The sequence below is a fragment of the Halichoeres trimaculatus genome, unplaced genomic scaffold, assembly GCF_033239565.1.
Source record: "Halichoeres trimaculatus isolate MK-OKI-2021-1 unplaced genomic scaffold, fHalTri1.1 fHalTri1_scaffold_22, whole genome shotgun sequence".
NCBI classification, from domain to species: Eukaryota; Metazoa; Chordata; class Actinopteri; order Labriformes; family Labridae; genus Halichoeres; species Halichoeres trimaculatus.
Window position 1 is genome coordinate 1,555,001 of NW_027437200.1, and position 27,874 is coordinate 1,582,874.

The window sequence follows — 27,874 nt, forward strand, 5'->3', positions numbered from 1 at the left end:
GAAAAACACACAAAGTAGTGATTAACTCATAAAATGTGAGCAAAATAAACCAGAAATGTCCTGCTGAAATGACCAGTGCCGCACAAAAGAGAAGACAGACTCTGCAGTAAAACTTGAATTTACATAAGGCTGCAAAGTTAACTTTAATCTGTTACAACAACACAACATAAAACTGCTCTTACAGCACTATCTCGACTACATTGCTTTACAATGGACTCTGATCCTTTGGAGCAGCAAGTGCACTTCACCGCTAGCTCATCAATGCTGGAAAAACGCTCCTGTCACTCTTCATGTCCGCCAAATCCACGGTCAGACAGACACAATTATAAGCGCATCACTTGTCATTAAGTTAACAGCAAAATAAAACAAAAGTTTCACCTCCATTTAGACTTTTTCTTGCTTCTTTTTGCTTCCGAGAGCAGCTTATATCAGAATCAAAACAGCCTGGATTACAGCTAGACGTGATGTAAATACGCCTTCAAAATAAAAGAAAGCCGTTTACTTAATTTTGTAAATGCGTACTTCCCTCCTTAAGGAAGGGTTGAAAACTGCTCTACCTATCGTAAAATGCTTACAAAATGTGGATCCAATGAGGGGGTAAAATACTGGTCCCAATATCACCACTACAGCTTGGTTATAAGTTTTACTTTGACAACTGAGAGGAGGTGTTGCATTCTAATACGTTTGGTAACAAACAGAGGACACACACTCCCATTTTTGTGGTTCCTGTGTATTGATAAAACTGACCTGGATTTTCAAAAGCACAAAATAATTACTGGTTTAACAATTAAGCGTCAGATTTTTTTTCATAATGATAACAACAATAACAGCATTAATAATAATAATAATAATAATAATAATAATAATAATAATAATAATAATAAAAATAATAATAATAATAATAATAATAATAATAATAATAATAATAATAATAAAAATAATAAAGTTCAAGAAATATTTTCACTTTAAAAAATGTAAAACAATTTGTGGTGTTCAAGACAACAGCTGAATCTTTATCTACCCCCCCACCCCCATAGACCACCTTTCAACAATTTCCAAGTTTGAGATCGATAAAGAAATTCTATTCTATTCTATTCTATTCTATTCTATTCTGTTCTATTCTGTTCTATTCTATTCTCTTCTAAATATATAAAAAAAACAAAAAACAAATGCAAAACAAAAGCAAAAAACAAACAAACTGCAGACAAGATGAGAAATGGATGGAGCATCTTGTTACTGAATGATCTTTACTTTTATCTAAAGATAACGTGTTCTGACAGTGCTTTTTGAATAAGAAACGATTTATTTCTTATGAAATTTGTATGTTGTCATACTTTATCCGTCACCATTTTTTGACAGAAAGTTTTAATTGAACGAAAACTTAATAAATAAAAAAAGAAGATAAAATAAAAACAAAAAACAAAAAACAAAAACAAAAAAAAACAAAACAAAACAAAACAAAAAAACCCTCACAAGCTAAAAAAAAAAATTCTTTTGAATATACAGCGAGTCTTCTTCAGATCCCCCCCCCAAGTTATGAATGTCTGAGAATCATTTGTTGTTGCCCCACTTGGGAGCCCCCTGTCAAATAATCTTGGAACATCCCTAGTAATTTTTATCATGACATTAAATTATTCGTTTTCGAGTTTTAGACGGTTTATTGGTCAAAAATGACAATACACACACACACACACACACACACACACACACACACACACACACACACACACACACACATATATATATATATATATATATATATATATATATATATATATATATATATATATATATATATATAAATATATATATATATATATATATATATATATATATATATATATATATATATATATATATATATATATATATAATGCCACAAACAACATGCTGAAGCCCCGCTCACTCGTGCTGTCTTGTACACACATCAAACCAACACCCTGTGGTTCCTCCTGCATGACGCACGGATCCCAGACCAGTCCGCTCGGCTCAGCTCAGCTCGGAACCGTCCGGAGCAACATGCAGGATGGCGAGTGTGGAGACAGCCGCCGAACACGAGCGTATCCTGCGGGAAATCGAGAGCACCGACACCAACTGTATCGGCCCGACCCTCCGGTGAGTGTGCCCGGTTCCTGGCTTGCTGTCATCCCCGTAAGAACCGCTGAACACTCGGCGTCACCCAGCGGAGGGAGCTGCGACTAGCTCCAAGTTAGCAACTCCTCTGGGAAGCTGCTCAAAACTTTAACCGTCATGTGTCCATTATCGGACAGCTAGCCAGCTAACTATAGAAAAAACAAACTAATTTACATTAAAAGCGGCTATATAAGTACTTGTACATTAAATCAGTAATATCTGGAAAAGTCTGAAAGTTTGGCTGTTAAATTATCCCACCAGTCTGTCTTCTTCTGTGTAGGCATTTTAGCAACTAATGCTAGGAGCTAACTTCGCTAATGATGCATTCAGGTGCTCTGCTTATGCTTGGAAATTCCAGATGTTGTATCGTTCGCCCAACTTTAGCTTATCAACGGACTGTATAATGTGATGTGCGAACAATATTAACACGGTAGTAAGAAATTGTAGTAAGTTTCATTGTTTTAAAGTTTATCAAGATACTTTCAATAACAAAAAAATGCTAGATTCTTTTGTGATACCGATATTGGTTGAAGAGGCAAATAGTTGAGTAGATTATTGAAACAGTGTTTCAGTGTCAAATATTTGGTTGTTTGTTGCCCCATATTTCTCTGTCCAGCTTCCATAGTTATTTTTTCCACTTTGTTAAGCTTTCTTGCATGTTTCTTCAGTTGGAGTCTCAGTTTTCTGATTATCCGTCAACACGTAAACGCAGGCTAACTTATTGTCATTCTGCTCACTGGTGTTGGAGCTCACACTGGGATTCAAGGGTTATTTCTGCTTGATTATTAAGCTTTTTCCATTTTATAGGTTGTTTTTATGATTCTTATGATTAATAAAATATATGTCGTGAAGATTTGGAGGCTAATTATTTCCAGCTAGCCTGCTAGGTGTTAGCAACAGCCGAGATATGTATCAAGGAGTGTCAAGTGCAGCTGCAGCTCAGTTTGTACACAATGAATGAGAGCTTCAGGGCTGAGTGTTATTACACCACACGGAGACTACACAGCTCTCTGAATGTGGTGTGTTTGGACGTGCAAACCAACGCACAACAACATTTGAGTGGAAACTGGATGAATTTGTGGCTTTAATCTGGTGTGGGTGCCAGATATGATCCCATTCCTGCAGCATTTCCTCCTAAAATGGGTCAGAAACAGCTGTTTTCTCCCAAGAATCAAAGTCTGGAACAGCAGTAGTACTGTGGCAGTGATATTACCACAGAGGAGGGCTTCTTTTTATATTAACACTCACATTTAACATTAACTTTCACTTTTCCTCCTGGGCCCTTGTTTCATCCAAAAAAATACACTGTCATCTCAAAAAAGCGTGCTGTGATTGGCTACAAGCACTGCTTTTCTAGGGCATAAAATTGGGTTGGATCATTCTATACCAGGGCTGTGAATTGGCAAACCACTGGTGATATATTGACGTAACATAACACAGTACAGGGTGCAGATTTTCTCTATGAAAAAGCGTTTACTAGAGCATTTCATTTTGCAGAATTTAAAGTGACATTCCTGAACATCTCACTGGGTTATGTGGCGTTAAATATAGTTTGATTAGGTCTAAATTTATCGTGGCTCTTCCTCTCCTGTGCAGACCCTTTATGAGCTGATTGTCTGAGGAGGAAACACAGAAACACAACAGAGGAACTGAGTGATTCAGCACTGGTCAAAGGTGTCCTTTGGAAGTTTTTCTCCTTGTACTCTGATATTTTTAATCCCACCAGTCACTGCCCCTGTTATCAAACACAGAGGTTTATGTATGTGTGTGTGTGTGTGTGTGTGTGTGAGTGAGTGAGTGCTAACAGCCCCTCTTAGATACCAAATGGCTTGACAACTTTGTGTGACACCTTCAGGTGCCAAATTCCCCCCTGGGTGCTGCACAGGGACAGGGCGAGCGACACAGACGAGCACATGACTAGAAACCAAGTTCTTCTAATGTTTTGTCCTCTGTGTGTGTTTTTCAGTCTCTGAGTTTGTCCTGTAGTTAAATGATGTTGGCTCAGTAAAAGTTGCTGTCAGCCTCATGATTAGCTAAATTTAGCTCACATGGATGCTCTAAATAGAGTTTTGATTTCCGGGAAGTATATCAGATGATGAGGGATTTAGCTGTGAGCATTTAAACTCTGTTAAGGATTAATGAGTCTTTATTAGATCCATTACATTTGACTTTATCTCAAATTACGAGTGTTGGTTCTTTTAAGGGGGGTATTGTGCTCTTTACATATTAATCAATTAATTAATTATGTCTCTCTTTACATGATTTACAGGTTAAAATACATCTACAGTTTTTCCCCTACCATTGTATAGGGGGCCGGCCGCTCCCCCTTAACAGAGGCACCTGCCCCCCTGGAAGTCGAGTTAATTGTATTTTCCATATAGCGCCAGATCACAGCAGAAGTGATGTTGCTCTCATTTTTTTTCCAATTTAACTGACCAAACAGCCACATGTTATTCCTCTAACTTACATGACAGAGTGTCATTTGTACACTGTTGTGTTCGCATTTCTCCTCGTGCTGTTTTGTGCATGGCCAAGTTATGCCTAGGGATGTGTACCTTTCACATTTAAAGCGATACGGTACCGATGCTCGGTACCTGGCAATCAGTACCAGTACTCAACAGTACTAATTTTTGGTGTTTTTTGTGTTTATGTGGTAGAAATATATATTTTTTGATAATAAAGTATACTTTCTTTTTCAATTTAACATATTTCCTCTTCAATATATAACCTTGTAATGCTGTGTTCATGTCCAGCATGGAAAATTGCCTACCCTTCCACTTCCTCACAGTCACAAGGATGTGTTTAGGAACCTAAACATGGTTCCTTTTGATTTCACCTGAATCGGTACCCGGTACTTTTGACAGAATTTGGTCGGTACCTATAAAAGTACCTGATTCAGTACCCATCCCTAGTTCAGCCCCACCGTGTTTACAGACACACAAACACATGCCCGCATTCACACACACACACACACAAACACACACACACACACACACACACACACACACACACACACACACACACACACACACACACACACACACACACACACACACAGACAAGCTGCCGTAAAGCAGACATCGCCTTCTCTGTGAAGATGCGACCCCCCCGACCGCTGCCCAACAATGTCACTGCCCCCTAAGGCTGTAAACTTAGGGAAAACACTGCTCTATGTTTGTGTCATTGCTAATTTTTAAAACAAAAAAAAACAAACTGATTTCAGTCTTACTCTGAAAAACATTCAGCTATAGGCTGACCTTGGTGTTTTGGGCCCCTGTAACGCTCTGATGAAGATCTGACTGTACAGATTCAGGGATTTCCTCCATTTGGTGTAGCTCAGCTTATCACTACTGCATCAAGGCGTAAAACTATTCATTTTGGGACATTACAAATAGAGGTGTCCCAGTCCGATACTGATATCGGATATCGGTCCGATATCAGCAAAAAACAAGTATTTGGTATCTTATCGGAATGCATCTAAAATATCTGATATAAGCAGTTTCTGTTACCCATTGGTCAATAATAAATGGGTCAGTTTTTCCTCATACCTACTGTTGCTGACTACTGTTCTTTGTTTTAATAATATCACTTAATGAAGCCTTTTCTAACATGACAGACATACTACAAAATAAGTAATAAAAGTTTGCATGTTTAATGCTGATATCGTATCGGATTAATATCAGTATCAGCCAATACTCAATGCTGCAGTATCTGTATTGTATCAGAAGTGAAAATGTAATATCGGGACATCCCTAATTACAAACTGAATAGGTCACAAGTCAGAACTTGGAATTTGAGAGACATTTCACAACCTGTGTGCAGACCTCGCTGCTTTTCCTCCTCAGGTGAGAGTGTGAAACCTGAAGGAGCTGGCAGACTTATCAGAGTTATTCTGCTGTCAGAGAGGAATGCTGCTGCTGGCCTCAACCTGCACACACACACACGCGCACACACACACACACACACACACACACACACACACACACACACACACACGCACACACGCACACACACACACACACGTGCACACACGCACACACGCACACACGCACACACACACACACACACACACACAAAACACTGCTGCTGCTGGAGGAAGAACACACACTCCTAAACACAAATACCTTGACCTCCCTGCTCACCTCATCCTAACCATTCTGAAACTTCAGGACATGAGTAAATGGTATTTAAAGAGGGGTTGTTCTGCATTTCCATGTTATTAACATGGATGTAAAGTCTCAGTCCTTGATTTTCAAACTGAGCATGTGCAGATTTTCAAACCTTTACATATTCATATGTTGATTAAATCCCTGAATGTGTCTAAAAAAAAAAAGCACAAGATCTTCACAAGACTTTCTGAAATAATACATTAGAGGGTTTGAGCCTCAAACATCAAGGTCTGCCCATGACTCCTCCTCCTTAAGGCTGGCCAATCAGAGGGAAAGGGAGTTTGTCTTAAAGAGACAGCAGCTTAAACAAAGTGTTTCAGACAGAGGCTGTAATAAGGGTTTTCTAAAACACCAGGGAGGGAGAATTAGAGATTTTTATGAGCTATAAATCATGTGAAGATACTTCAGGGGAACCAGAGGGACAAAATGAAGACAAAAAAAAGCACAATACCCCCTCTTTAATGTGATTTGGGCACAATTTGGTCAACATAACAGCAGAAAATATTGGAGAAAGCAGTTTCATTTCATCCACAATCTCTCAGTGAGTGTGTGTTCTTTCCCTGGCTTCTTCTTCTGCATTGCTGTCAGGTCATGTTGTGTCAGATTTAAGTTATATCAGCAGAGGAAGAAGCGTGTTTTGTGGCGGTGCATCCTCTTCTTGGCTCAGTTTATTTTCTTTGGTGCAGGAGTTCTTGTTTTAAAGACGAATGGAGTCAGTTTGAAGCCTGTGTGTGCTTTTATTTTTCTGCCTATTGTTGACTGATCGTGCAGCTGCAGCCTGTGGCCTCAGAAATAGCTGATTGTGTCGTAACCGGTGGTGTTTCTTATCAGTGTTTGTGAGCCTGAGTTCAGTCTGAGGTGTTGGTTGCAATCAGTCGTCTCTAGTTGTGCACCCAGAGACGCACAGACTCTTTCTGTGGACTCCACCCTGTGTTTAACAGCAGCTGGGCATCAGTGACAGAGGACTTATTCATTATGTGGCTTTCAGCTGCAGGATTTAAGGCTACAGTTAGTGCATGAAGTCATAGCAGCTGAATACATCCAGCACTATCACAGCCAGCCCTACTTTCTGGAGCCACTGCGGATGCTCACAGGAAGGACCCTCAAGATGTGCCCAGAAATTACACACACCCTTTAATTTCTCCTGAGTGTGTGAGTGTCTGCGTACACTGCTGAGGACAGAGGGAGTAACCTGCCACCAGCCTGTTACAGCCCACACAGACACACACACACCCTGCTGACTCATCAGGCAGTCCAAACACTCACACACTGGCTCCTAAATTTATGCACAGGAGTTGTTCTCATTTGACTTTGGTGAGATCGACTTCAGGCAGATGTGGATTTGGACACAACACGCCCAGAATCATCCTCACACACGCACTAACACACACACACACACACATACACACACACACACACACACACACACACACACACACACACACACACACACACACACACACACACACACACACACACACACACACACATACACACACACACACACACACACACACACACACACAAAGCAGGCAGCTGTTTACAATGATGTCATAACCCTGTAGCTTTCTTGAGCTTTCAGTCCAAACTTTTAGTTTCCAGAGTCGACAGGCTGCTATCTTTTCCCTCTTTCTCCTCAAATGGTTCTCAAAAACCTAAACCTCCAGGGTTTTTACTTGCTCTATTCATCCTTTTTTTCATTTGCTGCTGTTTTTTTGATATTTTATTTATTTATTTTTTTTTATTTTGTGCAACACATTACAAAAAAGGTTGTGACACAATAGTGATGAAGAAATACTAAAAGTAATAGTACAGAAAAAAGACATGTTACAGTTAGGGCTGGTAAGGCAGAATATCATGCTCTGGCGGTCTTGTGTAAGGTGTGTGTGTGTGTGTGTGTGTGTGTGTGTGTGTGTGTGTGTGTGTGTGTGTGTGTGTGTGTGTGTGTGTGTGTGTGTGTGTGTGTGTGTGTGTGTGTGTGTGTGTGGTGAGGAGGGTAAATTAGTTTAAGGGTTAAAAGGAGCCAAAATTATACAGACACAATATACAGAAGAGAAACAGTATCCTGAATCCATCAACCAGGAAATAATAACAATTATCATCATCATAATAATAATGATAATAATAATAATAATAATAGTAATAATAATAATAGTAATAATAGTAATAATAATAATAATAAAAATAATAGTGATAATAATAATAATAATAATAATAATAATAATAATAATAATAATAATAAAAATAATAATAATAAAAATATTATTATTATTATTATTATTAATGATGATAATAATAATAATAATAATAAAAATAATAATTTGCTGTTGTTTTTACTATGCTCATGATTGCATAGGAAGACCTATGACTCTTCCAAATTTTCTGCCTGGAACAAATTTGTCTATACTTTTCTTGAACATTTTCAGCAATATTCCTGGAAATTTGCCTCTGAAGTTGCCCAAAGTTACTAGATTAACCATTGGGGTAACTGGGCAGTTGCCCAGGAGCCCTAGATCCTCAAAGGGCCCAGTAATCTGGGTACTAGCAAAAAAACTAAAAACTTAACGTCACTTTGCCTTCAGCCTCTCAGCCAGTGTTTCTGCAGCTGTATGTGGGTGCAGGTGCAAGCTGAGGGACAGAGCCCCCTCACTGGTCAGGCAGCCAAGGCCAACGCGATGTAGTCAGCAGCTGAAATTTTGAAGTATATGCACAAAAGTTTGTTTCTTCCCTTTGGTTCCCACCTGCTGTGACAAGGAAGCTAACAGCAACGAGGGCAGCTCATCCAGTGATGGCGTCAAACACATGTGGGTGGCTGGCTGCGAGGGCTCAGGGTCTTGAGGGGCTGGGTATGACGTCAGAATCACACACTGTGATATCAGAACATCATTACGTAGAAGCAATGGTTGCAGCTTCAATATTGATGCGACGGGTTTGCTGTTTCTGACTTCAAAGAGGGGGTATTGTGCTATTTTAAGTCTTTATTCTGTCCCTCTGGTGCCCCCGTAGTATCTTTACATGATTTGCAGCTCATTAAAATCTCCATTTTTCTCTCCCTGGTGTTTTCAGAAACCCATGTTTCTCCCTCTGTCTGAAACCCTTTGTTTTAGCTGCTGTCTCTTTAAGATGATCCCCCTTCAATCTGATTGGCCTCCCAGGCTTAGCAGCATGAATTGTACAGTTAAATTCAAACTTAAAAAAAAAAACTACCCAAAGTTCCTACAGCAAATTAAGTTTTCCAAAATTTCAGTACAACTGAAATTCCGTTTCAGCATACGCACATCCTTGTTTTCAGTTCAAACAAAAACAGAAAATACAGGGAGTCAGCCGCATTTCTTATAAAAGCAACTGATAATTCAAACAAATAGGAGTTGTGGCTCAGCATGTAACCACTCAGATGGTACTGTGGGTGGGACAATGGTGTACCCCAGGGGTCTGCAACCTGCAGCTCTTTGACTCCTTTGGCTTCCTGTAGATGTTGACAACATTGAAATTAAATAAAACATATTTTATTCAATTCAAGTATTCATTTTGTAGTGCTACAATTTCTTAAATAAAAAAAACCCATCCTGTTAAGATAATATTGAGTACATTTTAACTATGAATAAACTTTTATACACTGTATTGTCTTTATTGTGACAGTAAAGTAGGTTTTGTGGCTCTGGGATGACTCTAATCCACATAAGATGAGGCAGAACGGCTCCTTTGATGGTAAAGGTTGCAGACCCCAGTTCTTGTAGCCTTAGAAAAATATTATTAAAATGATAAATTATTATTTTTCTTTCAGAGGGTATTGATGATTTAAGACAATGACACAAAATAAAATTAAATCTTTTTTTAACTAAATCTTCTTCCCATCTGTCAATAAAGCCTGCCACCGCTCCACTTCACCTCCTACAACATCAACAGCCCACCAACTTTCCATGCACCTGTGGCTAACCTCAAGTTTTACAGCCAGGGAAGATAACTACATCTACTAAAAGACTAATCTGGATTATGTGTGGTTGGAATCATTTAACTACTGTCCTGCCAGCTTGATATGTGGCAAGACATTGGGAAACAACAAAAAAGATGTGTTAAGTAAATTAATCAATATAAGTAATCAAATTCAAGTATTCTTTCAAATATTATTATATTTTTGCAAATTTATTGTATTTCAAATATTGAAGAGAATGTCTGCAAATTTTACAATTTCAAAATTTTTGCACATTTTTTAAATTTCATTTTTTTTATTTCATCTTTCTGTAAAAATGATTTTTTTATTGTTTTAATTTTACAATTCTTTTTGCAATTTTAGGAATTACAAAGTTTGTTAAAAAATTGCAAATCTTTGAAATTTCAGGGTTTTTTGGATTTTTAAAATTTTACCTGTTGTCAGATTTCAAAAGTTTAAAAAAAAAAAAAAAAATATATATATATATTTATATATATATATATATATATATATATATATATATATATATATATATATATATATATATATATATTTAAACTTTCTGTGTAGATCTTTATTTTCTAGATTTTAGTACAGAACTTTCATACACTTTAAACTCTTTATTGTACAGATAAAGCAGATTTTGTCACTCCCTTATGACTTTAATCCAGTTGAGCTGAGTCAAAATGGCTCCTATGAAAGTAAAGGTTGCAGACCCCTGGTGTTGACACAGTATTGTCTGCAGACAGAGAGGCACAGTCATCAGAGCCAAAAAGCACAGTTTTAAATTAATCCCTGATCAGCCATCATATTATAAAAAGGCAGGTGCAGATATGTGTCAAAATGCTGACAATAGGTCTGTCTCTAGAACTGAACCTCTATCGTGCTGATCTTTGAGTGTTTTGATTAGTTCACAGACACATTCAGGGATTTCTCCCACTCATGAACATGTCGAGGTTTGAAGACCTGCAAGTGCTCAGTCTGAACATCCAGCTTTGGTTCTTTATTCAGGTTCAGGGTTAAACACAGACACATGTGGGAGCAGAAGTGAAGTATGGTGCTCTCCTCTCTGCGTCAGACAGTACCAGGCTCTGCTGCTAACACACACATACACACATACACACACATGGTCAGGAAACACACTATTGTTTGGAGCTTTCACAGGAGAGGAGCAGTGAAAAGTAAGGCAGCACGTCTCTGTGACCTGACAAGATGACTCCTTATGTCCTGTTCTTTAAACATTTATCAATGAAACCAGTTTCATGGTATCATCCTCTGACTTTTGGATATCTGGTTTGATGTCTGCACACACACTCCTGTTGCCTCCTCTGTTTGTGTATGTGTGAGTGTGTGTGTGTTTAAGGAAAGCAGTGTGTGGCGTCAGACCTACTCTCTATTGTGCCAGACGAGCATTTCCTGGTCAACAGGAGGAAGGGTGGAGGGTTCAGGACACTCACAGGTGTGTATGTGTTTGGAAGAAGGACACAGGAAGAACAGTGATCAGCTGGACTCTGGGGGCTTTTTTACGCATGTAAACATGTCTTTCTGTGTTGCTTAGTGGTATCTTGCGGTATTTATAGCTGTTTTGTCAACACACAGACTTCCATTGAGGTGTTTTCAGCGCTCACCTCGCTGAAGGTGAAGTTTGTCTTTCCTCCTCCTTAAAGCTATAAAAGCTGAACAGACCATAAACAATAGGATTGATTGAACACGTGTCCCAAGAAGAATGAAACTAGAAACAAATCTTTGCGCCTCGCGTCTCTGCAACACGAAGAAAGCGCTGGTTGATCTCTGCAGAGTTAGAGAACAGGACCATGAAGGAGCAGCATGCACAGGATTTCCCTTTAACATCATGAACACCAATGTGTGGATGCTCAGAATAACTCCAGACAGGTTGCAGCTGCAGGGTGCTACAGCGAGGCCTCCTCATGGACACATCATGTTACTGCACAGATCAGCTGCTGGATGACTTATACAACACTTCACACACGTGGAGAAAACAAACCTTTGCATGTCAGTCTGTATCTGGGTGATGATTTCCTCACCTCCTCTCTCATCCTCTGCAGGTCGGTGTACGACGGTCAGGAGCATGGCCTCTTCATGGACAAGCTGGACGCCCGGATCAGGAACCATGACCGCGAGATCGAGAAGATGTGTAACCACCACTTCCAGGGCTTTGTGGACTCCATCACAGAGCTGCTCAAAGTGCGCGGGGAGGCACAGAAACTCAAGGTGAGCAGCAGGAGGAGGAGGAGGAGGAGCAAACAAATGAGATTCATGGTTTGGAAGCAGAAACTGAAGAATCCTCTATCTGTTCTCAGAGTCAGGTGACGGAAACAAACCGACGTCTGCAGGATGATGGAAAAGAGGTGAGTTAACAGATTAAGGAGCATCAAGTCTCCCTGTCTTGTTTGTGTCTTCACCTCCTCTCTCTCCTCTCTGCAGCTCATGGGCTCCATGGAGGAGCTGCAGCAGTGTCGGGTTCAGCAGAGGAACATCGCCACCACCATCGACAAACTGACGCACTGTCTGCCAGGTGAGATTTATTCTCCCTCAGAGTCCTGAAACGTGTTCTTATCCTCAGCTTAACACCTAGGGGTGGGAATAAAAATCAAGGATCAGGAGTTTTTGTTCAATAAAATCAAAATTGGGATTCTTTGTCAAAAAGTCTTTTTTTTTTCTTTTTTTCAAATTCTGGAAGAGTTACCACTTTTTTCCAGCAGAGGGTGAAATGTTTCTCTCTAACTCACATGGTGTGAATTTACGGGAAAATGTGGCTCCTGATATAGTCTGTACACATTATCATAATCAAAATAGCTTATTATCCTCATCTTATTAACATCCTTCTGTTTGTCTCTCTCAGTCCTGGAGATGTACAGCAGACTACAGGAGCAGATGAGGGCCAAAAGGTATGGATGTAAACCTTTTTAAAACCATAGCAAAGAGAAAGCCCCCTCAAGGGTTTAATAACCTGATTGTTCAGATGCTGGAAAATCCTCAGTTTTAGTTCTTTTGTATTTCAGAGCTGCCTTTGATAGTGCTGATCATTTTATTTTACTGGAACGACTGGGACATCGGATTGGCATGTTTGCTGTCTGTCAGTTATAAACTGTTTTTTTTTTTTTTTTCCTAAGTTATGGAAGTGATTGTATAATTAGGGGAACATTTCAGATAAACGAAAACTGAAATAATCTTTGCTTGTTTGGCTTTATATTCTATATGTTTGCGAAGTATACACCTGGAATGTACTAAATTCATTAGTTGGCAGGCTTACGCTCCACTGAATTCTTTCATATTTAAGTTATTAAAACTGCTGCATTATTTTGTTAACTTATGGACAAAAGTTGTGACTATTTTTTGACATTTCTATGTCAGACTACGCTCCCTAGAAATGTTTCTCATCATTTATATCAGTTTAGACAAAATTTAAATAATTATGGCTGAAAAATCCCAGTAACCCAGCTGACAGGACAAGAAGAGAGAAACCTGTCTCTACAACTCTACATTCAGTGATGCTTACACAGTCCACATTTCCTCCATTTTTTGTCCCTTGTGCTAACTGCAGACCTTAAACATGGCACCACCTGACCTCCATCAGCTCATATTTCTGCTCCTTTTCTTCACAGTTTGGTCTTTATTAGGGCTGTCATTTTAACACGTTAATTAGATTAATTAATTACACCACAAATTAACGAGTCATAAAAATTAACGTAGATTAATCTGGATCCCAAACCCGTGAGGCGTTCAAAGACGCACTTATTTTCAAATGTCTAGCATTTACAAACCGTTTGTCCTACATGAAAAAAGTGGTGTTCTCGTCAGATTTTCAAATTTCCGACGGTCCCTGAATGTATCACATCTAGCAACATGCTTTGAACCGGGGGGAGGAGAGAGCGCTGTTAAAGGATAAGTTTGGTTTATACAGCTTTTACATTGTTTATAGAATGAAGTAGAACAAAATACTCACCCAGAAGGCTTTCCTGATCCAAGCAGTGTTTTGGGAGATATTTAGATCCAAAACCGTGCAGCGGACGTCCGTATAATGGGATTCATCGGGGCAGAGACAGCGCCGCTCCTAAAACTGTGCAGTACTCTCTGGAGCACTGACTCCTTTCTTTGAGGGGCAAACGTAAACAAAGTCTTCGTCAGTTCAGAGGTCAGTACAGCCACACAGCGCTGTCTGGAGTGACACAGACTGCTGCAGAGAACTATCTCGGAGTGGACCATGATGGAATATTGTTGAAAAACACGAGCTTTTGGACGATTAATGCCGTTTTAAGGAGCGGCGCCGTCTCTGCCCCGATGGATCCCATTATACAGACGTCCGCTGCACGGTTTTGGATGTAAATATCTCCCGAAGCACTGCTTGGATCAGGAAAGCCTTCTGGGTGAGTATTTTGTTCTACTTCATTCTATAAACAATGTAAAAGCTGTATAAACCAAAATTATCCTTTAAGGGGACTGCTGTCCACATCTCGTTTATTCACACGTCCTTTTTGAAAATCTACAGAAAATCAACCGTTTGCGCTAACTCAATTCTGTAAAAAACAGGTAATTTTACACTCTTTACTGCATCAATCAAGCCCTGAATGATCGAAAAAGGTCCTGTATTTAAATCTAAAGAATTCTTTGAAAATTTCCTTCCATCTTCCTGGTGTCATGTTTCAGCTTGGGGCTGCTCTGCACCAATGAGCAACAGTTTGTGTGTTCAGACTTCAGAGCATGTTAAACTGAGAATACTTCACTTTTCCATCTTTGATCCAAGACTTGAAAAAAGTGTTTTGTACATAGTTCCTCACAGTTTTTAGCCTTAAGCCCTGGTTCTCCTGACCTCATAGAAGTATAGAAGTTCATATTGCAGTGAAAATTGAGTCAACATCGAGTAAAAATGTGAACAGAAGCAAAAAACGTCTTAAAAATCAAATCAGCTTATCTTAGGTGCAGGACTGTGTAGATTTTGTAAAGATAGAACCATAACACTTTTTTCATTTGTTCCTTATGCCTCAGGGTACCTAAAAATGTGTTGTATATATTCCCACCTTATTTTTAAATGTTTTTAATGTAATTTTAATGTCCTGGAATTCAAATTCTTTATTTTGGGACCTTAAGCAGATGTGAGATTAAAATGCGATTAATACGATTAATTAATTACAAATCCTGTAATTAATTAGATTAATTTTTTTAATCGCCTGACAGCACTAGTCTTTATAACATAGTAAGAAGAAAATGTTGGTAACACAGTTGATGAAGAGTTAATGCGCCCCATGTACAGACAATCATTCTGATGAAATATTGATCTGGAGGAGCTGAAACATGACACACTTTCTTCAAGGTTCACAACAAAAGGGATGGGACCTCAGCTGATTTGGGTCATGTGACTTTGGAGCAAACCATTGCCAATTCATGGTTTTTTTCAATGGGAAACATGGTTGACACAGATTTCTCAGACACACACAAAGTGAATAATTTTATCTGAATTAATTATTGAAATATTTTTACACCTTTGTCATGTTTTAATGATTATTTTGAACAAATAACACTGAAAATAACAAACACAAACATGTATTCTAGTGTTAAATTTGAAGAGCATCTGGAAATCAGACAGCACAAAAACTGTGAATTCTAATACATAATTTGCATTTTTAGCAAAATAAAAGATGGAACCTGTTCACTTCTGTATTAAATGAAAGTGAAATATTACCCAAATGACCCACTGTAAAATTGGTCATTGCTTCAAATTAATATTTAGTAAAATTGATAAGTATACCCCCTGACTTGAAATGTACCCCTAATTACAGAATCACTCTGATAAGAAAATATCAAATTGTTAAAAGGTTAAATTCGAGCTAAAGTGGAGGTGTTTTTCTAACAGTCAGCCACTAGATGGCGTCAGAGGGTTATGAACAGGATCCCGTCCCTGCCCTCAGCCTGACCTGCAGACAGGAGTCTGCTCGCTCATAAATTTGTCGTTTGTTTGTGTGTTTTTCTACTTCTCTGTGTCCTGCGGCTGCCGTGCTGCAGAGAGCAGCGAGAGGTCAGCCAACAGCCTCTGCTCTTGAATTGACAACCTGTGTGTGTGTGATAGCATGTGTGTGTGAGAGAAATGCAGTGCAGTGGGGTGATATGGGGAAATTGTATTGCTGAAGATCCCTGAGGTGTATCTGAGTGTGTTTACCTCTGCGTGTTGTTACGGCTGTGTGTGTTCCTTTCTCTCCTGCTTGGTTCCAGGTGAGGCCACTGATTACCAACGAGGCTCACCTGGTTTCAGCCTTGAAAAGCTCACTGCAACTTGCAGCAAGGGAGAGGTTTTTGAGCTGGGGACTGCTGCCTTGCTGTCCTCTCATCGGGGATGTTGTCATGTTGTTTGTTTAGTGTTTAATAAATTCCCCTTTTGTACCTGTTTAAGGTGTTTTGTATGTGTTAGTATGGATCATTTATGGATTGTTGTCAGCCCCATAGGGCCACCTTTTAGTTGGGCTGTAACAAATGGGGGCTCGTCCGGGATATGATTGTCCATGAGGTGTGGTATGCCTGTTTTTTTAGTTTTGCTTTTTGTGACCTTTTGGGTTAAGTAGTCTTCTGTTCTTAGAACATTCATTAGTTGTTTGCTTTATTTAAACCTTGTTTGCTGAGCACCCTATTTAGTTAGTCGCCGGGCAGTGAAGAACTTGCCACTTTTTTATTTTGCCTTTCTTATTTTTGGTGGTAATCCTGAGGAGGGGGCACACTTGTGCTTGGAGTACCGCCTACTCTGAGTTCAGTGAGGCCTCGGGCTCGGCAAGCCACTGAAGACTAGGTAGGTGAGGTATCTTTGTAGGCAGGATTAGGGTGACTCAGGTAAGTTTGGTAAAGCAATGGGTGTCTATGATTGTCAAGACTACTTTGGTTTGGTCACTTTGTGTGCATCTACTTTTAAGTACTTTTGTATCCTGTAACTTATGGTTTGTCTTGTTTTGGGTGGTAACTGCACTCCACTTTTGTTTGGTTACTTTGGTTGCTTCTTGGGTGCAAGTTGCAACATTTGTGTGTAGTTGTGGCTACAATGTAACCATTTTGTGTGTGGTTGTGTGGTTCACCATTTTGGTAAAGACATTTCCTGTTACTCGTCGTACTTAATTGTAGAGTTTTTCTTTCATTAGGACTGGTAAGTCACCCTACAGATCTGGGGGATCTGTGGTGGTGGGTGTGGCTTCCTTTGCCTCGCAAGGTTGATTTTGCATTTAGCAGTGACTTGTGTATCTTTAAGACTCCTGGGTGATCATTTTGTGTCGTGGTCAGGGCAGTCATTTTGTGTGGGATCTTGTGTGTGTGACTGTCAGTTAACGGCAACCACTTGGTAGTTGTGGCTACGTGTGTTGATCCAGTCGTTTGACTGCTCGCCACTTTGGTGTTGGTCATCGTAAGTTACCGTGTTAGATGTTTGATAATTGTGTTTTGTTTTTGTGTGCACCTCATGGTGGTAGCCAGTTTTGTCGTCTGTGGGAGTGGCAACCACTTTTTGGCTACCTTTTTGGATTGGTGCTGCATTTTTTTTTACTGAAGCTGCAGCATCTTTAGCTGGCCCTTTTTGATTATGTTTCCCATAATGATTCATCTTTTAACACCTTCTTTAGCAGCAGTCCTGTAAGTATTTTTGGTTTTTGATTTTTGTAGTGGTAGTTTTTTACTACAGTCTGTAAGTAGCACCATATTGAGTTATTTGAGTCAAGATTTCAAAATAAATGCTTAAAACACTTTAATTCAATGAATAAATGTTTTTTTGATTGTAATTTTAATGAAACTATTTATTCATTGGTTTTAAGGGTGGGGGTGTTACGGCTGTGTGTGTTCCCTTTCTCTCCTGCTTGGTTCCAGGTGAGGCCACTGATTACCAACGAGGCTCACCTGGTTTCAGCCTTGAAAAGCTCACTGCAACTTGCAGCAAGGGAGAGGTTTTTGAGCTGGGGACTGCTGCCTTGCTGTCCTCTCATCGGGGATGTTGTCATGTTGTTTGTTTAGTGTTTAATAAATTCCCCTTTTGTACCTGTTTAAGGTGTTTTGTATGTGTTAGTATGGATCATTTATGGATTGTTGTCAGCCCCATAGGGCCACCTTTTAGTTGGGCTGTAACAGTGTGTTGAACTATATGTGCTTTCAGCCATGCATGAGACAGTTGAGTATGTGATAGTCGTGCAAAAAAAGAAGCTGAACTTCCAATAAAGTCAGCAGGAAATCAACACACTCTTGTATGTGTGTGTGTGTGTGTGTGTGTGTGTGTGTGTGTGTGTCAGGTACTACCCTGCTCTGCGGACGTTGGAGCAGCTGGAGCAGACGTGTCTCCCCCGGGCTGGTGAGTACCGCTTCTGCTCCATCATGGCGGAAAACATCCCCAAGCTGAGGACACAGATCAGAGACACGGCCATGACCCAGCTGAGAGACTTCCTGGAGAGCATCCGGAAACACTCGGACAAGATCGGAGAGACGGCCATGAAACAGGTACACGAATATATAAGACGCATACGTAAGAGCTTTTAAGAGCAGGAGAAGAGTCTCACATTAAAGTCAATCAGATCCCACATCGACCTGCATCTGAGAGCAGAGAAAAGAAGTGTGAGACTGTTTCCAAAGGAAAATACCTAAACCATGGTTTGCCTTCACAGAAACTTTGGTTTGTAGACTGCTGGACATTTCTTTTTAACACCCTGCACCAAGTTTGAAGCTGAAATCAGTCAGAAAAGTAAACATGTTAGAAGTCTTTTCGAATACTATGTTTATCATTTCCTGTCACACATAACCCAAACCTTTGAAGAGAGAGTGCCTCTAAGAAGTTACAGCCACTTTGACAGATTGTCCAACCCCAGGATGCTGAAACAAAACCACTAAATCTTGGCAGTGAAAGAACGGGGCGCTAACTTTGTGAAGATCTGCTCTTGAGCATCATTTTTGTATCTAAAGCTGCACATGCTTATCTGTTTCTCAGTTTTTGAACCCATAGTGTTTCCCTTTGGGTAAAATGCTGCCACGTTTTTACCCAATCACAGTGAAGGAGAGGCGAGATTCTGCTCGTGCCATCCAATCAGAGTCATCCAGTATCAGCTGGTGTTAATTGGAGGTGTTACCAGATCGTTTTCTCATGAAATGAAGCTGGTCCTGTGGTGATGAGGAAGGAGGGTCTATTGGAAATGTTAAAACAATAACTCCATCCTATGAGATTGTGTTTTTCATCCCATAACTCTTATATTAGCTTCTCTTTCTACACGCAGCAGCATGTCCAACCCTCTGCCTGCAGTTCGTCTTATCTTTTGATTTAACTTTTCAAAGTTATGTTTTGGAATTTTACACCTTTATTTGCAGAGGAAACCGGAAGAGAGATTGGTAGCAACACGTGGGACCTTGGACTAGAAGTGAACACTATGAGTGCTCCACTCATCCAGCCTGTGCCCTGAATGTCTGATCTTTTATGGTTACCTTCTGCTTTTGTTCAGAGAGGAGGGGACAGAGGAAAGAGCGGGAAACACAAGGCCAGTAAGGAGTGGTGTAGGAAAGAGGCTGCTGGTTGGATTCGCATCTGGACTAACCTCTCAGGGTGTGCAAGAATACCAAACACGTCTGATCTTTTCTAACAGAGTTATCAGCTGCACGCGTTGTATAACCAAACTCCATGGCCCTCATTGATTCATCTCGGTGGGTAATGTGCGTACCAGGGCCAAACACGTCTGATCAGGTAGTGATACATGTGGTAGGCGGTGTGTAAGCTGGATGGTGAAAACGGGGGTTAACTCCTGTCAAACCAGAGTGTTGTGGTGATTTCTACAACCAGACAAGCCGATTGGTTGTGATTTCAAGCAAAGAAACTGTAATCTTCACGGTAAATCCTGTGATCAGTACGGCTTCTAAAGCAATCCACACTGAAAGTTTGATCCAGCGACCCCTGGTCGTTCTCTGCAGAGACTTTACTGTGGATGTGGGAATGAAGTATTAATATATGAAAAAGGCCTCTCTAATTTTTAAAGCGCAACAATAAACAACCATTTAGTATAAACGCTGCTCTTTTATAAGTGATTTATTTTACAGATTGGCAGAAACAGAGAGAACTGTTAGATACACTCTTGGTTTCAGATCTATTCAGCTATCTAAACATTACTCTGTGAATCTGTGACAGGTTTTCCTCGCTGCAGTGTGTTCCCCTCTAACGTGACACTTGTGTACACGGACTCAGAGCTGGAGTGGGATATGAGCGTACATCCATTTTTCGGTCATATATGTGTATAATGAATAAGATCCTTTTCTCTTTCACCCAATATTTGAGGCCACAGCAGGTGATCCATGTGTGTTGGAGGCTTGTTACTGACACACTGATCCAGGACTAAGATAGTTTAGAGTGATGTGAGCACTCAGCAGCTGCCCAAAGCTGTACAGCAGCAGGGTGATATTCATGTTGAACATGAGACACAGTGCATCTCTGATCAGCTGCAGAGCATGTGTCCAAGAAAACCCTAAAAACTTTTCTCTGTTGGTTCATTGCCACCTGACGGGAAAATACACACACTGCTGAGGCTTAGAGCCCTGCTTTCTGCAGACCTTCTGAGCTCACTGATCTGTTTAACCATCTGAGCTTTGTCTCTCCTTTACACAACTTCACAAATGTGTGTGTGGTGTCATGTCTGCCTTTGTGTTTGCTGATAACGTCTGAACACTGTTCCTCGTTTGACTATCAGGCCTCAAACCACAGTGGTGTATTGTTCTCCATCATCTCTTCTCTCTGTCTGTTAATCAGAAGCAGCCTCCGTGTGTGTGTGTGTGTGTGTGTGTGTGAGAGAGAGAGAGGGAGAGGTTCTTGCTCTGTGGTTCAGCTGCCAGTAAACGAGTATGAAGGCGCTGTAGGAGACGCCACGGCCCATCAATACACACACACACACACACACACACACACACACACACACACACACACACACACACACACACACACACACACACACACACACACACACACACAGTGAGTGAGAAGGCTTTTCAGCACTTACCCAATTGTTTTTCTGTTTTCCAAGGTCGAGGAAGTCCGACATGAGTGAGTGTGTTTGTGTGTATGTGTGTGTGTGCGTGTGTGTTCTCAAAGCGAGGCCTCCTGTTTGTTTGTGTGCCTCCATTATTTTGGGAATGTCGTTCCTGGGGATGGCAGGATGGAGGGGAGGCATGGGAGTGAGGACGGAGCAGCTGACGACAGACGAGCGGATGGAGGCCTCTGCAGTCTGAAGTTTAGTCTTTAAATGTGTGTGCTGATACTGGCTCTGTCCTCTAGAGGACGCTAGAGGATAAGCTCTCACTCTGTTCACGCTGCTGCCTCTGAAGGCCAGGGTGAGAGAGCTCCCTCAGCATCTTCAGAGCACAGATGATTTACTCTGAGATACTGAGACGATGTTGGATCAGATGTTTGGCACTCGAATGTGAGGAAGCTCTTCTCCCTCTTTCTTCACTCCCTCCATCTCTCCATCTCTTCCTCACTCAGACTCTGTGTCTCTCTGCTCTCTGTTCCAAATTAGCTCTGACTCTCTGTACCCCGCCATCGTTACGACTCCCTCCACAAGGATGTGAAAATAAATAGATCTAGAGGGGGAGGAGGGGATGGAGGGAGGACATAGAGGAGAGAAACAGGGCTTACAATGGAGCTATTGTCTGCTGCCACATGCACATGGAAGAAGAAGAAGACGAAGAAGAAGGACAAGAAGGAGAGAAGAAGAAGAAGGAGGAGAAGAAGAAGAAAGAGGAGAAGAAGGACAAGAAGGAGATGAAGGAGGAGAAGAGGAGACAGGGTGGAAGATGGACAAAGAAGGAGAAAGCCAAGAAGACCAAAGAATGTAAAACTTGAAAGAAAGAGGGAGAAGAGGTCGAGATGAAGAGTAAAAGAGAAAGAGAGAAGTTAGAAATAATTTTAGAAAAAAGAGGAAAATGAGCTGAAGAGTTTAAGGGAAAGTTTGAGATCAAGATATAAGAGTTGGATGTAAAGAGTTGAAGAGTTAGAAATTATGGAGAATTAGAGATGAAAAGGAAGAGAAAAGTTTGAAATGAAGAGATAAGAGGAAGATGTGATGAGTTAAAGACAAAGAAACAAAAGAAAAGTAAAAAGATGAAGAGTAAGAGATGGGGAGTGAGAGATGAAGAGTTGAGATAAATGTTTAGAGATGAAGAGTTAGAGATGAAGAGAGATAAGTGTCAGATAAAGAGATTTTGTTTATGAGAAAAAAAAACAGAAAATGAAGAGTTAGAGATAAAGAGTTAGAGATGAAGAGTTAGAGATGAAGAATTAGAGATGAAGAGTTAAAGATGAAGAATTAGAGATGAAGAGTTAAAGATGAAGAAATAGAGAAAAAGAATCAGATGAAGAGATATTTTTTATGATAAAAAAGCAGGAAATGAAGAGTTAGAGATGAAGGGTTGGAGATGAAGAATTAGAGATGAAGAGTTAGAGATGAAGAATTAGAGATGAAGAGGTAAAGATGAAGAATTAGAGATGATGAGGTTTAGTTTTTGTGAAAGAGTAAGACATAGATTAAGAAATAAAAAGAGAGAAAAGGAGATTATGAGATGAAGAGTCAGAGATGAAGGGTTAGAGATGAAGGGTTAGAGATGAAGAGTTAGAGATAAGATATGAAGAGATTTTGTTTATGAGAAAAAAAGCAGGAGATGAAGAGTTAGAGATGTAGGGTTAGAGATGAAGAGTTAGAGATAAGAGATGAAGAGATTTTGTTTATGAGAAAAAAAGCAGGCGATGAAGAGTTAGAGATGAAGGGTTGGAGATGAAGATTAGGCGATGAAGAGCAGGAGATGAAGAGTAGGAGAAGAAGACTAAGATGCAGAGGTACAGATGAAGAATTAGGGATAAGAATCAGAGATAATAATCAGTAATGAAGAGGTTTAGTTTTTGTGAAAGAGTTAGAGATAGATTAAGAGATGAAAAGAGAGAAATGAAGAGTCAGAGATGAAGGGTTAGAGATGAAGAGATGTAGTTCATTATAAACAGAGTAGGAGATGAAGAATTCATGGTGTTAGTAAAGACACCAGATGAAGACAGACTTACAGAAATACAAGGAAAGAGGGATGATGGGAGAATAGGAGCAGTAGAAAGGTGGGGTTACGGTTTGAGGTGTGAAAAGAAGAAATTAAGGTCATGTTCAGGCAGATATTGAAAGATTGCACCTTCAGGGAAAAGCTGTTTTCAAACTTTATTTTCTGGACGTTTAAGTTTTTATTTGGAGGACAGGAGAGTGGATGGAACCAGAAAACTGTTTAATCTCCTGACATCTCAGCAAAGAATCCTTTATGTTGGTCTCAAACGGTCACTTCTGGTAAACGACCCACAGATAAAACATTGGATCATGAGGTCTACACATTCTGTCACTGTGGGTCTGACCTCTGTTGGAGTGAGGAAGAAGAGCTGAATGAAGAGCCAGCTTTTCTCAAGATAGAGGACCAAGGATTTCAGCCACTGATGGGGACAGTTTCCTGGACTGACAGGAACTTTTATGGACGTGTCCTACTGGCCCGGTTAGATTTGGAACAGGATCAGAAAATAAATGTGAAATCAAGAGAGAGGATGACAAACTACAGGAGGAAGATCTGAAATAGAAAAGGAAGGGATTAGCTTTCCAACCTGTCTTTTTTGTGGTTTTACACCCCCCCACCCCGTCACTTCACATTTCCCCTCTCTATCCGTTCTATATCTTTCCATCTCCTCATCTTTTTTCCGTCCACTTCCCTCCTTCCTTCCTTCCTCGTCTTCTTTTCTTCCTCTCATTTTCAGTAAAGGACAACTTCAGAGCTTCTGCTTGTGTGTTTGGTAGTCACACACACACACACACACACACACACACACACACACACACACACACACACACACACACACACACACACACACACACACACACACACACACACACACACACTAATAGGAAACAGATTGCTGGGCCTGTGAAGTAGAAGAAGATTGATTACCTGTATCTAGTTACTGAACACACATGCGTAAACGTGCAGGCGGAGGGCGCGCGCTCCAATGCCGTATTGAACCATCACAGAGACCTTTACGTTGCGTGTGTGTTTATGTGTGTGTGCTTGCAGAATAATGCTCCACAGTTCACTGCCTCCGGACACCATTATTCCTGCTCCAGGTTGCCAGAAAGTGATGCATTGTGGGGATGTCCAAGTCGGGATTTTGACCCAAATCCTGATGCGAGTCATTAAATGTGGAGTATTTTTCTGCACAGAGCGCCAAATTGATATTTAATATTTTACTACATGACCCAGCTGTGCTGAGAAGCCTCACTGTTTTCTTATTAATACTCCAGCAAAGTGATTTTGGAATTCACCAAAATGAGAAAACACATGTTGGATATTGTCTGAATTAAAAGAGAAGCATTCATGGGGATCTTCAGTCAGGTAGTTTTCTGGAAGCATGGCGTTGAAACCGACCAGTTTGGAGCTTGTTCAAGTTTTTAAGCGTTTCTCTTCATCATAAAGTTAAATTTAAGCTCTTGACTCAGGTTGTGGTCCCTGTCTCTACAAGCTTCTCCTTCTCTGGCATCCTTTCTGCCCCACTTAGCCTCCAGCCTTCCTCCCCACCACAACAATTCATTTACTCCTTTTCACATCGCCCTGGTGCATTGTCCTCTGCATCTATTTCCCATGTTTCCCATACCATTGGGCCCACTTTTCTTACAGATTTTAGCCTCGAGAGATGACGCACATTGCTGCACTTCAGCTTCAAGTGCTCCATGAAGAGAAGCGCCACAAAAGACAGGGTCAGAAAGGTTTCTGTTTGCTGCAGACCTCTGCATTGTGTGATAGGTCAGACTAAAAGGTGTATAATGAGAGTATAACTGGAATGCCAGTAGATGCCACAACCCACACACAGACACCTGTTGAGGAATAAAAGAGTGGACATCTTTGACGTAAGCACTGACGTAAGAAATCTGCTTCATTTGTTTTTCGGACAGGTGCTGTTCTCTCCTCTTTTAGAGGCTCTTTCATTTGGTAAATTTGTATGCTGAAAGAAAGAAAACAACCATTGGATGGATTGGGAAGGAATGCTAGGAGTTGGAAGTGGTGGATTTTTGTTTCGGTCAAGAAAGTCTCAGGGAACATGTGAAAGGGCTGCTGGGAGTTTTTTTAGACGATGTAACCTCAAAATCAGGGGCACATCTCAGCGTCCTCTCTCTCTCTCTCTCAGTGGCTACGAAGCACAGGATTCAGACTTTCCTCTGGTTTTGTTTGTTGTCTGATATGACTCACCAGTCTTCTATGTCTGTGGGCATTAGATCAAAGATGGCATTGTGTTCTCCCAACATCTCTGATATTGTGTTCTTCCGCTTTGTGGGTATCCACCCTGCCACCAACACCAGTTTTTCTCATTACCGTTGTCTTTTAAGGCGAAAATCGAGGTGCTCGAAGTCTCTGACGCATACGTCGACTTCCTTATCGACAGATTTAAGTGCAGAAGCTAGGCTGCGTGCTGGCGCCGGGCAGGCAGGCAGAGGAAGTCACGGCTTTCACGTAGAGTCTGGAAGGCGGATCTGGGTGTGGATGGAAAGATGCATTCAGCTCAGGTTTGACAGGGTTTTCCCACAAAAATGGTGGCTTGGACTTAATAGAGGAAGAAGAGGGAGAAGTGTGAGAAAGTGTCACGTTTTAACACCCTGAAGATGGTCTGAAAACAGAGTTAGCTAAAACGCTGGAGCTAAATCTCCCCTTCCTTCAGAGGTAGGCTCGTCCATCCGTCCAAAACGTGACTGTTTTCATTCTGTCTTGGATACACGCTTCCAAAACTTCCTCTTTGATTCTTCTTATTTTTAGTATTCCTGATTCATCACCGCCGCTGGGGCAGCAGAATGCATCATTTCCCAAAATGCTCCACAAATAGATGCTCAGACACTCGCTGCATTGTGTTTTGGAGAGTCTTTCCACATGGGGGGACTCGGTTTCCTTCTGTCCGTGCCCCACCCTTTGTCATTTCACCAAAATAAATGCATGCACAGTAACTTGGGAGAGGTCTTGGTAAGCTTTTAGACAACCTGAGCTCCTTGAAATTGACTTAACAGGTCTATGAGAGAAAGTGACTTCATTTGTGCTTTGATGACTGTTTTAAAGATCACTGTCTAATAAATCAGTCCCATCTACTCAGGGTGTTGCTAAGCCTTTCATCCCCAGCACTGTAGGGCTGATAGAGGTTGCTTTTTCCAGTCACCAATGATGGTTGTCAACTTCAGACAACACGAAGCTTACCAAGTCTGTCATTGGTCATTACCATCTGTCAACTCAGTCCACCATGTATCAGGATCTCTGGAGTTGCAGAGCAAGGAGTTCCCTGGATTCCCAACCCCGTGATGATCTCCTCCTGGTTCATGTTGGGCAGTGAAGCCTCAAAGCTGTTGACTCCTGGTCTGGATCTGCTCATTATGTGGGTTTGTAGTAGTCAAGGTAAATACCATCTGGTTTGGACAGGCTTATTTTATTTTTTATTAATTTTATTTTATCTTTGGATGATCTGAAGTAGTTTCTGTGCATGGCCTCCTGTCCTGCTCGATCCATGAAGATGCATCATTTTGGCTGTCAGATTAGCTGGTTATTGGTGAGGTCGCTGCTGAGAGGAGCAAAAGCTGACCTTGTCAGGCTGGCTAACACACTGTGGTTCACTGACCGGCTGGTGGTGTTTCTGGGTAAAGGTTATCCTCTTAGAGCTGCTAAAGTGGATGTACCTCTGGTGAGGCTGGAGGGCCATACCTGGATAGAGTGCAGAGCTGCTGGTGACGAGCCAGACTGCTAAGTGAGGGGCCTACGAAGCCCCGCTGCCAAATACTGGAGGAGCAACAAGACAGTGAGGGCAGCGTAGACCACACAAAGACCCTGCTGATGCGGGGCCGGGTGGTGAGCTGAGTAGGAAGGCTAAAATTGGCTAGCTATCACAGGACCACAGAGCAATGGCAGCACAATGAAGATCATCAGAAAATGGAGGGTTGAATTCCCAGCTTAGCTCAGTGATACGTTCCTTACGTGGCTGGGGAACTGTTACGGTACGGCCACACCAGACGCAAATTTGATTCTAGATTACACACAAAGTCAATGTAAAGACGCGTTTGGACGCCGATTTGCCCTGGATAGCGTGTCGGTGCGTTTGGAGCATCAGACACCTCTAAGCTCGAGTTGAAAATATTGAACTTTCTACGCGAATTCGTATGAGGCTGTGACGAGGCAGCCAATCACAGTGACATTTCCCCCCGATGTCATTGATTTTATGAAGCCACCTGCTCCAGCTCCAGCCCCGCCGAAAGATGGAGGAGGAAATAATCTTTGTGGTGTGTCATCATCCCTAGTTATACGATTTGATACGACGTGTGTACTCTACAGAGACCGGAAAAAAAGGAGCAGGCTTGGGTGAAAGTCTCTGAGGAGACAGGTTTTAAGTTCTGTAAACATTCGTTCCCAGCTGGATTTGCCTGCTCGGGCTATCACTGAGTTCGACTGTGTTTTCCTCAGTGGAGTTTTGAGCCTGATAGAGAGGAGGGAGGAGTGGGGCAGGGGCAGAGCCAGGGAAAAGATGGGAGTTCTCTGTGCTCCTCTCTTTCCCCGACCCCTTCATTATCCCCAGGGAGACCTCTGGGAACATGGATCTAGG

At 41.1% G+C, this 27,874-nt stretch overlaps 2 protein-coding genes across 3 annotated transcripts in view; one reads left to right on the forward strand and one right to left on the reverse strand.

Annotated features, from left to right (window-relative positions):
* The window catches only part of tkfc (triokinase/FMN cyclase), an 8,850-nt gene extending 8,388 nt beyond the window's left edge, over positions 1-462 (reverse strand). Inside the window, exon 1 of one of the 2 annotated variants that reach the window (XM_074699124.1) lies at positions 379-462. In XM_074699124.1, coding sequence (XP_074555225.1) covers positions 379-384 — 6 coding nt within the window. In that variant the 5' untranslated portion in view covers positions 385-462. The other variant, XM_074699125.1, reaches the window with a different exon arrangement.
* Positions 463-1,914: 1,452 nt separating this feature from the next.
* The window catches only part of exoc6b (exocyst complex component 6B), a 113,074-nt gene continuing 87,114 nt past the window's right edge, over positions 1,915-27,874 (forward strand). The window contains exons 1-6 of the mRNA XM_074699123.1: positions 1,915-2,115; positions 12,300-12,465; positions 12,555-12,602; positions 12,679-12,769; positions 13,097-13,142; positions 18,504-18,708. Of these exons, the coding sequence (XP_074555224.1) occupies positions 2,027-2,115; positions 12,300-12,465; positions 12,555-12,602; positions 12,679-12,769; positions 13,097-13,142; positions 18,504-18,708 (645 nt within the window). The 5' untranslated portion in view covers positions 1,915-2,026. The remainder of the gene's footprint in view (positions 2,116-12,299; positions 12,466-12,554; positions 12,603-12,678; positions 12,770-13,096; positions 13,143-18,503; positions 18,709-27,874) is intronic.